This window comes from Drosophila pseudoobscura, chromosome 2, assembly GCF_009870125.1.
Source record: "Drosophila pseudoobscura strain MV-25-SWS-2005 chromosome 2, UCI_Dpse_MV25, whole genome shotgun sequence".
Classification (NCBI taxonomy): Eukaryota; Metazoa; Arthropoda; class Insecta; order Diptera; family Drosophilidae; genus Drosophila; species Drosophila pseudoobscura.
The window spans coordinates 16,465,773-16,479,386 of NC_046679.1; the positions used below are offsets into that span (position 1 = coordinate 16,465,773).

General features: G+C 40.1%; 4 protein-coding genes across 7 annotated transcripts; all 4 read right to left on the reverse strand.

The window, feature by feature from the left end:
• Positions 1-1,246: 1,246 nt before the first annotated feature.
• On the reverse strand, positions 1,247-7,920 carry LOC6897389 (facilitated trehalose transporter Tret1-2 homolog). Of its 2 annotated transcripts, none has more exons than XM_002137505.3 (6): positions 7,784-7,920; positions 3,882-3,996; positions 3,627-3,821; positions 2,874-3,059; positions 2,573-2,817; positions 1,247-2,497 (listed from the first exon to the last, which is right to left on the reverse strand). In XM_002137505.3, exons 1-6 carry the CDS (start codon positions 7,808-7,810, stop codon positions 1,727-1,729), a joined length of 1,539 nt encoding a protein of 512 aa, XP_002137541.2. In that variant the 5' UTR covers positions 7,811-7,920; the 3' UTR covers positions 1,247-1,726. The 2 variants fall into 2 exon arrangements, with proteins under 2 accessions (XP_002137541.2, XP_003736628.2); XM_003736580.3 differs by lacking the exon at positions 7,784-7,920 and adding an exon at positions 4,148-4,484.
• glob3 (globin 3) lies at positions 7,847-9,213 on the reverse strand. 2 transcript variants are annotated; one of them, XM_002137506.3, is made up of 4 exons: positions 9,144-9,213; positions 8,812-9,071; positions 8,534-8,738; positions 7,847-8,466 (listed from the first exon to the last, which is right to left on the reverse strand). In XM_002137506.3, exons 2-4 carry the CDS (start codon positions 9,033-9,035, stop codon positions 8,266-8,268), a joined length of 630 nt encoding a protein of 209 aa, XP_002137542.2. In that variant the 5' UTR covers positions 9,036-9,071; positions 9,144-9,213; the 3' UTR covers positions 7,847-8,265. The 2 variants fall into 2 exon arrangements, with proteins under 2 accessions (XP_002137542.2, XP_033238626.1); XM_033382735.1 differs by having other exon boundaries at positions 8,812-9,164.
• On the reverse strand, positions 9,209-10,097 carry glob2 (globin 2). The gene is made up of 3 exons (XM_002137507.4): positions 9,840-10,097; positions 9,551-9,758; positions 9,209-9,491 (listed from the first exon to the last, which is right to left on the reverse strand). Exons 1-3 carry the CDS (start codon positions 10,043-10,045, stop codon positions 9,249-9,251), a joined length of 657 nt encoding a protein of 218 aa, XP_002137543.2. The 5' UTR covers positions 10,046-10,097; the 3' UTR covers positions 9,209-9,248.
• Positions 10,098-10,529: 432 nt separating this feature from the next.
• LOC13036392 (peroxisome biogenesis factor 10-like) lies at positions 10,530-11,900 on the reverse strand. Of its 2 annotated transcripts, XM_003736581.3 has the most exons (4): positions 11,471-11,886; positions 11,280-11,411; positions 11,059-11,220; positions 10,531-11,002 (listed from the first exon to the last, which is right to left on the reverse strand). In XM_003736581.3, the coding sequence occupies exons 1-4, from the start codon at positions 11,598-11,600 to the stop codon at positions 10,659-10,661; spliced, it is 768 nt and encodes a 255-aa protein (XP_003736629.2). In that variant the 5' UTR covers positions 11,601-11,886; the 3' UTR covers positions 10,531-10,658. The 2 variants fall into 2 exon arrangements, with proteins under 2 accessions (XP_033233272.1, XP_003736629.2); XM_033377381.1 differs by lacking the exon at positions 11,280-11,411 and having other exon boundaries at positions 10,530-11,002; positions 11,471-11,900.
• Positions 11,901-13,614: the final 1,714 nt, after the last annotated feature.

A 13,614-nucleotide genomic window follows, 5' to 3' on the forward strand; every position in this document is an offset into this window, starting at 1 on the left:
GCTTAAGTGGTAATTTTTAGTGTATTGTTTTATATAAAACGTATCACAACAGTCGCAAATGGTGTTTAAATCAATTGATACAAATATATAGTTACTGACACCTACTTTCTATCCTTTTAAATCTTAATGCTATACAACTATGACTCAAAGAAGAGTATAGAAGAGTTTTGCATCCCATTTCTACTTTATCCTCGAATTTCCATTTTGCAAGAACTTTTTTTGTTAACTTAAAAAAAAAGGTCAACGCTTGAGAAACATTAAAAATGGTAGAAAACTTCAAGCTTGGCTCTATATGTCTTCAGGAATAGCCTTTGCATCGACACAAATAAAAAAACCTATGAAAGGTCAGGCAATTTTTTTTTTAATCCAATATTTATATGTATATTAATTTCAGCGCTCAAAATGCTGAGTCAAAATTATGAAAGTGTGTGTCACCAAAACGCGGTTTTTAAATATGTCAAACAGAATTTTGAAGTTTTGCATGTTTTAAGTTTGAGAATGCGATCTACTCATACAGGCATACAATCTAATTTTGGTCTCGTGTATAGAGAAGTGTTCTTACTATTTTATTTATGTGCACTTTATCCGGGGATTAACCGTATCGTATTAGACGATTTATTTATCATGCAATTAAACGGTAATTGCGTTTATCGCGACATGTTTCCCCTATCTAATAATCTCCAGTGGCAGTTTTTATACCGATCCCATTGATACAGCCATTTCCCCACAACATATTTCGCATTTACCATTCAGTATCGCTTTGACAAATATGGATAGATATTTGTCAACAACCTGTCGAGCATCTGAGCAAATATCCAAGCAAATACGGACTTTGTGGGGGGCTTCCTGTAATTGGCATTAAATATTTGCATAGAAATGCGGCTGGCGATGATCGAAGTAGAATGTGGAAATGCGACAGCTCTCGACTCAGGCGAGCTGCTGCTGGCACGATTTCAATTTACATTTTGTGCGTCGCTTTCGATGTCGATCAATCAATCAATCGACGGTGACCTTCACATTGACCATGCCTCAAGGGAAACAAAACGAAGAGAGAAGCGACAAACCCTGGCGCCAAAGGTAGGCGTGGCCTGTCTCCAATGCGAAGTCGTACGACTGCAATCGGGGCTTGGTGCGACAGACAGTGCCTGATAATTTTCTAATTTCTCATTTGAAGGGGCGTACCCAGGGTCCAGAGGTTATCGTTATCACTAAATGGGCTCAAACATGCATACACTTGGGATTGGGATTGCTGTACAGTATAGTTTTATTATCAACTATATACATAAGAGTATATGTCTTTGCCATCCATTCCATCCATCCTTCTGTCCATACTTACACATATACTGAAGAGGACGAGGAAGGGTCTTTTCCCAAGTCCCCCATCAACTTATCTAATGAAGGGAAGGCGTTACATAGACATTCTAGATAGGTACTTAGGAACTAATTGAACTGTGTATACTTAATATTAACATTGTGCAATGTTGATAAGAATAATTGTACAGTTTGCTCAATATTATCTATCTATTTAAGTGTTTATACCCTTGCAAAGAAAGATTTGACATTTGTGTTTTCTAGACCATTCAGAACTTATCTTATTTGCAAAATTATAAAATCATCGGCTAACCGATGAGAATTCTCTTTCAACATTGGTTGGTCTTGACTTCATATCTACCTACGAGTACAATAGCAACTGGCTAAACTAATCTACAAGAACTAGGAGAGTCCATTAGCGTCCATTTAGCCAGGACTGTATTTGGCTGGCACTCTTGCCCTTCGTCTCCTGCAGCATTGTGGCCACATAGATGGTGGCAGCGGCCATGCACGTGGCGAAGAACCAGAAAGTGACGTCCGATCCGAGAGACTCGATCATTGTGCCAAAGCTTTTGGTGACGATAAACACACACAGCCAGTTGGCCATCACAGTGATTGCGACGGCAGTGGCCTTGACGTCGGGCAGGAAGAGCTCGCCCATCATCAGCCAGGGAATGGGGCCATAGCCCACCGAAAAGGTGATCATGAAGAGCACCACGCAGAGCAGCGGCAGCCAGCCAATGGAGGAGACATCCTTGCCGCTATCCTTCATGTCGAAGTAGGCACCCAGTATGGCCAGGCAGATGGACATTACTGTGCTGCTGAAGAGCAGCAGGATCTTTCGCCCAGCACGATCGATCAGCAGCGAAGCGGTTAGGGTCATAATCACCTGCACAACGCCCACGATGATGGAGCAGACGGAGGCATCGAGAGTGCTGCCTGCGGACTGGAAGATCGGAACCGTGTAGAAGATGACCGCATTGATGCCAGAGAACTGCTGAAAGAACATCAGCAGTATGGAGATGACCAGACCGTTGCGGGCTCCACGATTACTGAAAAGATCCAGGATGCCGGCATCGGCTGCGGCCTGGTCCAGATCATTTTGGATGACTTGGATGGCACTGCGCGAGTCGCAGTAGCGACCCCAGAGCCACTTCAACGAGAGGGCGGCCTCGGCCCGTTGACCCTACAAGGTAAGATAAAGATGATATATGGGGCTTGAAGATGTGTGGCATGGATGGATGGATGGGCACTCCCTCACCTTCTTGAGCAGATAGACTGGCGTCTCGGGCAATATGAGCAGGCCCAAAAACAGAAAGATTGGCACAAACAAGCAGAGCGTACTCAAAGTGGTCCAGGACACCATAGATCCCACCATATACACGAACAGTATGCCAACAGTGAGCAGCAGTTGGAATAGAGTGCCCAGGGTGCCACGAATGCTCGTCTCGGCAATCTCGGATATGTACATGGGTGCGACCACGCAAAAGCTGCCCGTGGAGATGCCTAGATAAAGCACAGATTAACAATCAGTGAATTATTTACAAGAGATAGTTACTTACCGATCAGAAAGCGTCCAAAATATAGCCAGCCAGCAGAATTGGCGAAGATAATCGAGAGCCAGGCCAATATAAAGGGAACATTCATGACCATTGCTGTGTAGCGTCGGCCTATGGCATCAGCAATGTATCCCGTGGGCATGGCTCCCAGAAAGGCGCCAATAGCCAGCAGGGAACTGACCCAGGTCTCTGAAAATGTAAAGAATACAAAATCAAAGAAAATATAACAATATCTATAAATCTTATCAGTAATCGAACTGAACAAGCGGGCTCTTATAATTTATTATCAAACACGTTTATAGCATCCAATTATTCGGGAGATTAGTATGACCATTTAAGTCATAGGAAGCGTGACTTTTCCACATTAAGATAGACGTTACTCAGTGACTATATCTGTTTATTTGTTACTCTATAAACAAAAGTGAAAACAATTTAATTCTAGGTGGGATTACTGGAAGGGTGGAAACAAAGTAAACACTTTACTGATTAAACTTAATTCAGTGTGAGATTGAATGAATCGGGATACAAAATCATGCTACTCCTGCTCTAATATTTTTTTAGATCATCAAAACAGACTTTTCTATTCATGCTGATCAAGAATATATGGTGAAACCACACGATCTGAATACACCCCTCTGTCTGTGATCTATAAGTACCAGGTGGAATTACTATCATATAAGACAGACAACTTTTTTAAAACTCGCTTAAAATGTGGATAGGAATCAACACGGTTTTAATATAATTTAAGCTACTTACGTTGACCCGCTGTCAGTTGCAGACGGTCTTCGCTTGGCAGAGGCAACGGTATTGGGCTGGTTCCATTGGCAATTGTAGCGTTCCCCATTGTTGAGTTCCCTGCTGTGGTGTTAGCCGGCGGGTGCACACTGATCTGATCTAGCACAGGGCTGGTCCACGCCAGGGCTGTGCCAGCGGCAACGGCTCCCAAGCACACTGTAAGTTGTTCATTAGCGATCGATTCACAAGAAAACCACTATGATGTCTTCCACTCACTTATCAGGGCAGCCACATATTGACGGGTCTTCGAAGTTTTAACCACACCATCCTGCAGTGGGTCATAGAGCATTGGGTTGCGAGCCGAAGGGTCCGCATCCTCTTGGCTGACAGTCTGTAACAGGAAATCATTTAATTATTATCTGGAAAATACTAAAAATATACGACATGATTTTAAGCTCATCTCTTGATTTTTTCAAGCAAGATGTGAGCAAGATGAAAAACTACTCTTTTGGGATGGTGAGAATACAAGTGCTTTCCTTTACCTGCCACCAGCGCGCCATGGCGCGTACTACTTTTTCCGAATCCATTTTAAACTGTCCCGATTTCCGGGTTGTTCTTCCCAACGTCTTATATAAGTCAAACACACACAAAACGCACTTTGCCCAATTTAATGACAATTTTGTTCTTCTTAAAAAACACTACTTTATGGTTTGTATATTTTGGTTTATATTGAGCTTATTTTTATCTTTTGTCATTAATTATCTAAGAAAGATGTATATATTTATATTTGAATATTTCGCTGTTTGTTGTTTTCGTCCACTAATTTTAGTTTTTGAGCCTCGTGGGCTGCGGTTTGTCTCGTGCGGCCACCTCGAAACGACTGAATCGTTGGACTCTTCGAAAAAACGTATTTTGATCTCAATTCTTTGGGAACATTCTTTTAGTTTGCATAGAACTTTTATTTTATTTGGCCTGGCGCTTTGTTGGCATTTCATTGTATTGCCAACAGATTACGCGCATTAGATGCACACGAATCTTATGTTTTACGTCAGAAACAGATGAAATATCTTTAGGAATTGGGTAAAGGTGGGCTTGTCAAGAAGGCCACCAGAATACTATGGCAACCTGTTGGAGAAGACGCATGACACTATCGGCTCTTTAATCGTAATTCTTCTAAGAGGCCTTACTGGGGTCACATAAATCTATTGAACCTTTATCTATTAGCATATCGTAGTAGTCGTGTCAATAGTCAGCCAATATAAAGAAGTTTAAAGATATGCCACAGATCATTCTTCGCCCATATTAAGCATACGCCCCGCGCCTGAACCGAACAAAGTACAAGCCAGCAATACTTTCGACAATGTTTTTGCCAGTTAAAATTAAATTGCTAAATGCATTTCGATGCGTTGCACTCGCTTGCCAAATGCCAGGAAAGATACCGACCCGCATCTATCAGCTGTGCCCCGGCTATAAATAGAAACTTGTTTTTGTTTCCGATTAGACGACAACGACTACGATGTTTGGAAATGCATTCCTTATGAAAATGATGAATCCTTGGGGGAGTGCAGGCGAGCGTTTAGAATGTAATTTAAACGGAATGTTTAATTGGAAAATAAAACACGTAAATCTTAATGGCGTCAAGTGCATGCCAAAAGAAACCTGTCGCCAGATTCACACCCAAACAAGTCACACAGGCATACACATCTGGTTGGAGGAAGCGAGAGAAAGAGAGAGCGAGTGAGCGAGCACGAGAGAGATCGCCAGAAAGAGTCAGCAAGAAAACAGACACACCCACCGTACTGATAGAGGCGCGCTCGGCTCGGCTCATCTTATCCCCATCACATGCTAATTAGTCGGCGTCATTTGTTTTGCTCTGTTCGCATTGCTCTCTAATACCATTACGAGGGGTATGATGATTATGATAATACATTTGCCGCACAGTCGAAGAAGTGTGTTCATATGTTTTCTTGTCTCTGCGATAAGCAATACCTTACGAATAGACAGAACTGATCATACATAACATCCCTATAATTACAGACTATAGAGTATGCAATGCTTCGGTTGACGGTGTTCTCTTTTTTCTCTTCGTATTGCTTAGTGCCATTTGTCGTTTTCCCGATGTCAAGTTCAGCTATCGCCTTGTGCCTTTGAGAGGATTGTTCCCATAAATTTGAGCAGGTGCCCCGTGGGCCCGTTCGTTTAATATTCAATGTTTCCTCTTACACGCCCACATTTTTCTTGTCTCTATTGTTTTCCATATTGCAGCGCAGTCGGCGATAGACAATTTCTTTTATTGACGGCATGCCCTTAATTCGCTCAAGTCCATTGCCCATTCGGTAATTAAAATGATAGTGTTGTGGGGATACCAGCGGATACATCAAGGTGTGTTTTTCATTCAGTCGCAGGTATATATGTATGTATGTATGTATGCAGTATCTATGTATGTGTGGAGGGTGGGGTTTTCTAAGGAGCCTAAATGTATACTTTGAATTTGCCCTTCCGATACCAAATTATAATCTAAATGGATACAAAATATTTGGAATTGAAACAAAATTTTCAACAGGTTTTACTGATTCTTCGAGTTGAGCAACATACATAGTTTTAGTCATGCTTTCCATTATTCATCATATTATTTATTCATTTTATTATTCACACAAAACAAGAGTACTGGTTAATCTGCATGCAGCCATATGTACAGTGCAAAGTCTTTCTCTACGCTCGTAATCAAAAGGAGTGATGCATTTTCTCTCATAAGAAAGTCTTTTGTACTTAATGAAATATCTGGAAAACATTGCTCAAGTTTCCTTGAAATACAAGAAACACATTTACTAAACTGAATCACAAGAGGTTTGGATGAAATGATTCATAAAATCACTTCAAAGAGTTTCGGTAATATTTTCAAAATTCCTTGGCAGTTTTATAGTTTTGTATTTATCATTTATGGCGGATGCAGTGGCCATGGAATGCCAAAAAATATTGATATGTAAATATTATTATTTGTGCACTGCAGATTGCCCGACAGTTGGAAACAAGCAAAAGATAAGCTCGTGTAAATATACAAAGGCTGATGGGCACGCGACTGAAACTACTGTATGTACATAATCGTAATATTATATTGCTGCTCTGGTTATTTTTATTGTTTTACTGTCCCGACGTGATAATATATGTATAAGCGATAGGGGACAGTAGCCGAAATAAGGCCATATTTCGGCCCATTATCTGGGGGGCTGGAGTGCATGTGAATCATTTAGTCGATTCGAGTGTGGGCTAAGCAATTGGCAATCGTTTGCCTAAAATCTCAAATTGAAGAGTCCAGTGTCACGCTCAAAGTAAAACACTTAATTGGCCATTATCGAAAACAGTTAGTGACTGCGTGACCCGCACGGCGATCACCTGCCAGGCTGCTGTTAGCCTTGATAGCGCTCCATTTTGATAAGAATCTTTTGGCCCCGTGCTCAATCGACTCTATAGATGCCTAATTCCCAATCAAGTTATTTGGTACTTCTGGCCGAGTTTTGAGTGGGAAGTAATCTACCCCCCGAATCGCTACACTTCCTAAGTACATAACTCTTGATGCTGTGATACCCTCTGCTAGACCTAATCGTTGGTTTATGGCCTCTGATAGCACAAACACTCGGCTTGGCAACCTTCTCAACCTATTCAAAACGGTTTAAATCATTAAGAGAGCTGTTCAAGTGTAGAAGTAGCTTGCATAAATCCTTATGTTTTGTGTACATTTCTACGCAGCCCAAAATACTGATTAGATATTTTGCAATTAGGGGCTAATAAATTACATAGTTCGCATATTGAAAGATAGGTCTAAGCAAGCCATAATTATTTGTTTTAACTAATCTAGTCCGCAAAAGTATGGAACATATGAGTTCTAATGTATTCGAGCGCCAATGGGGGTCGCATTTTATAATTGATTTTATACACATAATTATTACGTATCACATGATGTGGACTGTCCAAATGGAAGCATTAGAAATTATAATATAGAACCAAAAATGCTGAAATTATTGCATCGGGAAATAGTTTTCTTGACTTATAATCAATGGTGTTCCCCAATCTTTTATGCATTAGTTGAACACAAAATGTATTCTTCTAGAAAACACCGCTTATCTTTCACTTTCATCTTTCGATTCGTATATTACAATACATATGCCACCTGCTCTTACCTTTTTAATATCTTCGCTGGCAACCATGTTCCAGTTTGAATAAAAAACAACAACGCGATAAAATCAAATTCTTAGGCCGTATTTACGGCTATATTATTTCGGGATTTGTATGTAACTCGGAAGTGCTCGTACAACTATTGTGATCGGCTCCAGTTCTGTAGAAGCGCTTTTACTATTGGAACGTGCGAATGCGCGTTGAGCGTCCGAGCAAAACTGAATTTCTCAAAGGAAACGCGCTTAACATCGAAACGAAATCGATGGCCACAGCGACGCCAGCAGCAACGGCGACTGTGACGGCAGCAGTGACAGTGGCAGCAGCGCAGCCGTATACGGTATACGATATAATTTCGAATTTGCCTTGTTGGTGTTGGAATGGATTCGAGTGGGCGAATCTATGACGTCCCTGCTGATTGGAGAACCAATCGCATTCAATTTTGGATGAGGAAATGGTGCCAAATGGAATTCAATAAGGGTCAGACTGCTCATTTTTCGGTTGTGATCCGGTGCAAACTAAAATTACTCTTGCTTACACCACGTCTGTAGCTCGTTTTGGATCTGTCCATTTGGATATCCTGATAGGACTTGAATTTCTCAACTATTCGCTGCAACCCTTGCTCCAACGATGGTGATCTGACCTTGTCGAGTACCTTGAGAATGTAGTCCGTTAGGGCTTGGCCCAGCATCTGGTGGGACAGAGACAGATGCAGAGGTCAGACAGATTTGAGAGATCAAACTGAACCTGACACCCACCGCAATGTAATCCGCACCCACTCTGCAGCGGCTGTGCGTTTGGTTATTCTCATTTATCATCACCTGGAACATGATCGGATCCGACTCATTGATTAGAGCGCCCACAAAGCGGATAAATGTCAGAGCATGAGCGTGCAAGAGGGCAATGTTGATATCTTCACCCTTTTTGAATTTAGAGATGGACCAATACCACTCGTTCAGAAAGCTGCAGATTATAAAATACTCCAATAATATTACATTTTTATGCATCAGAGAGGATCCCAAATCTCATTTCTTACGTATAGAATACATCCTGGCCAAATCGTCGCTCTCGAGGTCTGATTATGTTCCACGCCTGCCTCAGAGCCACCTTTTCGCAGAGGGTAAATCCGAGCTCATCCTTAATAGGCCCCGCCTTTATTGTCAACAATTGCTTCGGATAGATTTGTTTGGCAATATTGAAACGTATTGAAGATGTAGATGAAGAACGTATTTTGCTGGGTTTCTCGTCGATATCGGCCATCGATTAATTTTGATCAATACTCATAAATAAGAAAAACTAAATCCAGAACAGGACTCGGAATAAAGTGTAAGGAACGGAAAAAATTAAGCTTCTGAAAAATATATTTACATTGTGATTTATTCCATGTGGATTTTCTACAGCATGCTAGAACATTCTCAGAAAATATTCATTCATAAAGTTGCTAAAAATGTATTACTTTGTTTTGTCTCTGAATTAATCCATTATTACAGACTTCTTAGCTGACTTAATACTGGATGCCCTTTCGCTTTTAGGTTCGACACTTGTATTGGTATTTCGGTAGAACCCAGACATGGCTTTTTTCCGGGCTTCTTCGGCCTCAGCATATCCACCGACAATTGTCACCAGTTTTTCAAGGGCAGTCGTCAGAGTGCAGGAGTTGTGTTTTTCAATGACCGGAGAGGACAGCAAGTAATCCTTCAAAGCATTTGCCAACATCTATGCAACGATAAATATGTATCAAAATGTACTTAGTGCACTTTCCAAACGGTTCTTACCTTCATGTCATCGAGGTCGATGCCGGTTTTCAGATGAAACGGCAGATTCTCATCCAGGCTCGAGCGAAACTGCAGATTCATATCCAAGGTTTGTACCAATTTCGAGAGAAGTCTCATCATCGCGGTGGCATGACCGTGAAGCTTAGTCAGGTTGATTTTTCCCTGTTGTCGAAAGGTGTTGATCAGCAGCTCATGTTCCGTAAGAAAGCTGGTTCATAAATGATGGGTAATTGTTATTGTTAATTGTTAAAAAAATGCGACAAGATTGTCAAAACATATTGAAGCTTACTCATAAAATGTGTTCTGCCCATAACGGCGTTGAAAGGGCTCAATAAAACGCCAAGCATTGCGCAGTGCAGACTTCTCCAAAATACTAAAGCCATTATCATCAAGCTTATGGCTGACATCCCGCTCCGGCAGTGGCTTTGGGTACACGGGCAAAACGATAGTTGGCCTTTGTTCTTCTGATAACTCAACATTAATTTGACTTCCCATTTTTAAATGACTGTGTTTTGCTATTTCCTACATATTCGTAATGTAATTTTATTTTTAATCCATAGCCTACTCTAGACAATCTATTTGAAACAAAAATATAAACATTTTTATAGAACCATCGGGTTCTATAAACTCCCGGGAAGTTCGGGATGCAGTGCCTCATAACTGTCTCATAACACCTTAAACAGTGGGGCTCAGTGGAAATGAGTTGGCAATTTAATTATTGGAGGAACAATATACGCATTGTATACTCTCTCGCAACTAATAGAGAATTTTCTACAGCTTTCATAAAATGAAAGGTGGAAGATGGAAAAGAAACTAAACTAATTATCGTATGATTCTCTATTTTGGTCTCTTTTATTAGGTGCAATAATTTTTATCAACGTTCAAAAACATAAAAAAACACGGATCTGGTGGTCTCTTAAGCCAACACTGAACAGTGCATTTTATTGTACATACAAATGATTGTATTGATATATATGTATGTTTCATAATGTAGTTTTGTGTAAACAGTGCATACGGTAATGCAGTAGGCAGTGCTAAGAATTGTTATGTGCCGTTTTCTCTAACTGGCCTTTATTTTCTGCTTATGTAAGGAAAGCGATGCTGGACCTCAGGGCTTATGCCCGCACCAAAACAAACGTATGGAACTCTCATATTCCTGGGGGTTTCCGCAAATGGGGCAGCAGCCATTCTCGCGCAGAGCCTGTTGCAGGCAACTGTCACAGTAAATATGGCCGCAAGTGGTGGAGCGTATATTCTCCAACTGGTTAATTTCAATAAGGCATATACCGCAGCGGAACTGACCGGAAGGCTTACAACTCCAAGGATCAACCGGAAATGGAGGAGTTGACTCAAGCGAATTGATGTGCACACGAACCCTGCCTGGATCATGAGGCGGCCTGAGACTTATGCTTGCTTGATTGCTTGTTGTAGTAATCGAGAAAACGTCACCACCTGAAAACCAGAAAAACTCAGCACGTCTTACAATACCTTTACACTTGTTTACTTACTAATGAATGAAATTGTTATGGGTGTTCCAGTTTCAATTTTGTGGGTCATGTTGATGTCCATCCCAATCGGTCGTTGGGGTATGTTCTTGTTGAGTAAATAATAGTCCACGATTGCAGCATAGTTTGGTTGCTGTAAAGTACTGCCTGCTGCTTCATTGGGAGCTGGCAATAAAAGACATTTTGACACGAAAACATCTCACTTCAGTCTTCACATTACATACCTTCATCGTTCGGATTCAGATCTTCAGCGTATATAGGTTCCTCTGCGACCAAATCGTTTGCCTGATGTGGCACGTCTTGACTATCGTTCATGTCCCTATTTTGCTCGTTATTATTCATTGCTTCATTGGGAGCTGGCAATAAAAGACATTTTGACACGAAAACATCTCACTTCAGTCTGCACATTAGATACCTTCATCGTTCGGATTCAGATCTTCAGCGTTTATAGGTTCCTCAGCGACCAAATCGTTTGCCTGATTTGGCACGTCTTGACTATCGTTCATGTCCCGATTTTGCTCGTTATTATTTATATTATCACTCATTCTAATACTTTCCAGGAAACGAACAATTGACTAAGTGAGGTTGACAAATTAATGAATAATATTTTTTTTCCTTCTCGCACTGACACCTGAAAGGAAATGTGGCCGAACTTTCTATCTGTCAGTGTTGGAAAGCAACATCTGGCCATGTTTAAATTTATTTGGGCTATCGTTATCGGTGATAAAGTTATCGGCAAAGAAACTTTGCAGTTTTCAGATCCAATTTTGCTTTCTGGCTGTTGCTTTTTCACAAAAAGTGGCCCAGGTCCTCGACTGATACCGACTGAATATGATTCGCAAAATAGGAAGCCAAATCAAGGCTCTTGTTCTGTGTGATGAAGTGTACAATGTGTTAACAGCTAGTAAATAAAACGCATTGCGAATAAATATTTGTATTTATATGTATATATATTTTCATTAAATAATTTAACATCGCTTTATTCCCACGCAAAGAACGATTTCGGTTTTAGGTTGTATTTGTTTTTGCTTTTGCTTTTCATAATTATGAGATAATTTTATTGTTATTTTGTTTGGAATAAATAATAAGTTAAGTTTACTCTTGCTCGTGAGGCCATCACACACGCACACAGACATGACACACGTGTCATGTCATGTCATGTCGACGACGCATATGTTATGTTTAATTGCAATGCACTTTTCTATGCGAAATAGTCACCTCTCAATACGCGTATATCGTATAATTTACGATGTACATAGGCAAAGTATATATTTTATGTGTATGTTACCGGCTGTATTATGTCTATATTAACGTTACAAATTACTTGTTTCTCTGTGGCAGTGGTAAGTAGAGTATTATCAGAGTACCGTTCTAACGTATTCTCGCTGATGTTGTCCCGAAACACTCGATCATTACAGATTGGTTAGGTATGGGTTTTTTGTTTTCTTTTTGGATTCCTTTGCGGTTTAGCTCTGTCCGTCTGTCTGCTGCGTCTGCGTATATGTATACTCGTATGTAGGTATACGCAATATAGATAGATATATACATATGTTAGTTTATTATATGCTTAATTTGCTTGGGTTTGCTCTATATTTGCAATTGGAATGGAGAGGATACAAAAAGTTGAGGATGAAGTTCTAGCAAACTAAAACATTCTAAATTACACTTTAAATTTAGTTTGTTCTTTCCGCTTCGTGTTATGGTGGGTTTTAGAAAATTATTTCAAAGTTAAATGTAATCGGTATTCATTTTGTAGTGTTCTGTTTCGTTCATACAGTCATCCGCTGACCTTGAAACTACTTGAAAACACTATTCGCTATCTGCACTCAGCACATTTTTAACTATTCTTTAGACTATTTTCTATTCCATTTACCATTTACCATTTCAATTTCCATTTTATTATTTAATTTGCATATTAAGTAGGTAGCAAAATGCTGGTGGTAATATTTGTATTATTTCCGCTAATATTTCACTATTACCTTAAGGTTTGGTTTATTACTTCGTTTATGTTCAATGACGCGCTAGAAAAGGTTTTAACTGAAACAAAGTTAAAAAAAAAAACAAAACAAAAAAAAAGTAAACTCTGAGACATTTCATGACTGGGGGATGGGATTCCGAAACATGTATACACTATTTATGTAATATATGTATGTAGTTGGTGTGTCGATTGCTATGAAAACTCTCCTTTTCTGCTTAGGGAGTGTTTTGTTGTTGATTTCGTTTCGCTTCGTTTCGTTATGTTTTAGTTTTGTTTGGTTTTCAGTCTTTTCAACAAATTGATTGCTTGGATTTTGTAAATTTGTTTGCTGGATTGTTCTTGTGGCTGTGTATTTTGTTTTCTAGTTGTTGCTGATATCGTATCGGTGTTGTTGCCTGATGAAAAGAGCTACGGGTTTTCAACTAAAATGCTTGTTCGTATTGGCCTAACATTTGATGGAGCATGCTCATGATTTGTTACACTTAGTTCTTAAGTACGTTTCCCCTTGTTTTGGTTGTTAATATTATGCTTATTATAACTCGCTAACGCCCTGAGCATTTGGTCTCCATTTACTTGTTAAG

What these genes read in the sequence shown, in the direction of transcription:
- glob2 (XM_002137507.4), bottom strand. Translation starts at nt 10,045, where the DNA reads ATGGGAAGTCAAATTAATGTTGAGTTATCAGAAGAACAAAGGCCAACT. An exon ending in GGGCAGAACACATTTTATGA is followed by an intron (nt 9,759 to 9,839) that starts GTAAGCTTCAAT and finishes TTTATGAACCAG; the next exon opens with CTTTCTTACGGAACATGAGC. An exon ending in TCGACCTCGATGACATGAAG is followed by an intron (nt 9,492 to 9,550) that starts GTAAGAACCGTT and finishes ATCGTTGCATAG; the next exon opens with ATGTTGGCAAATGCTTTGAA.
- LOC13036392 (XM_003736581.3), bottom strand. Translation starts at nt 11,600, where the DNA reads ATGAGTGATAATATAAATAATAACGAGCAAAATCGGGACATGAACGAT. An exon ending in TCTGAATCCGAACGATGAAG is followed by an intron (nt 11,412 to 11,470) that starts GTATCTAATGTG and finishes TTTTATTGCCAG; the next exon opens with CTCCCAATGAAGCAATGAAT. An exon ending in TCTGAATCCGAACGATGAAG is followed by an intron (nt 11,221 to 11,279) that starts GTATGTAATGTG and finishes TTTTATTGCCAG; the next exon opens with CTCCCAATGAAGCAGCAGGC.
- LOC6897389 (XM_003736580.3), bottom strand. Translation starts at nt 4,192, where the DNA reads ATGGATTCGGAAAAAGTAGTACGCGCCATGGCGCGCTGGTGGCAG. An exon ending in CCATGGCGCGCTGGTGGCAG is followed by an intron (nt 3,997 to 4,147) that starts GTAAAGGAAAGC and finishes TTCCTGTTACAG; the next exon opens with ACTGTCAGCCAAGAGGATGC. An exon ending in TTTTGGACGCTTTCTGATCG is followed by an intron (nt 2,818 to 2,873) that starts GTAAGTAACTAT and finishes TGCTTTATCTAG; the next exon opens with GCATCTCCACGGGCAGCTTT.
- glob3 (XM_002137506.3), bottom strand. Translation starts at nt 9,035, where the DNA reads ATGGCCGATATCGACGAGAAACCCAGCAAAATACGTTCTTCATCTACA. An exon ending in GGCCAGGATGTATTCTATAC is followed by an intron (nt 8,739 to 8,811) that starts GTAAGAAATGAG and finishes TATAATCTGCAG; the next exon opens with CTTTCTGAACGAGTGGTATT. An exon ending in TGGGTGCGGATTACATTGCG is followed by an intron (nt 8,467 to 8,533) that starts GTGGGTGTCAGG and finishes CTGTCCCACCAG; the next exon opens with ATGCTGGGCCAAGCCCTAAC.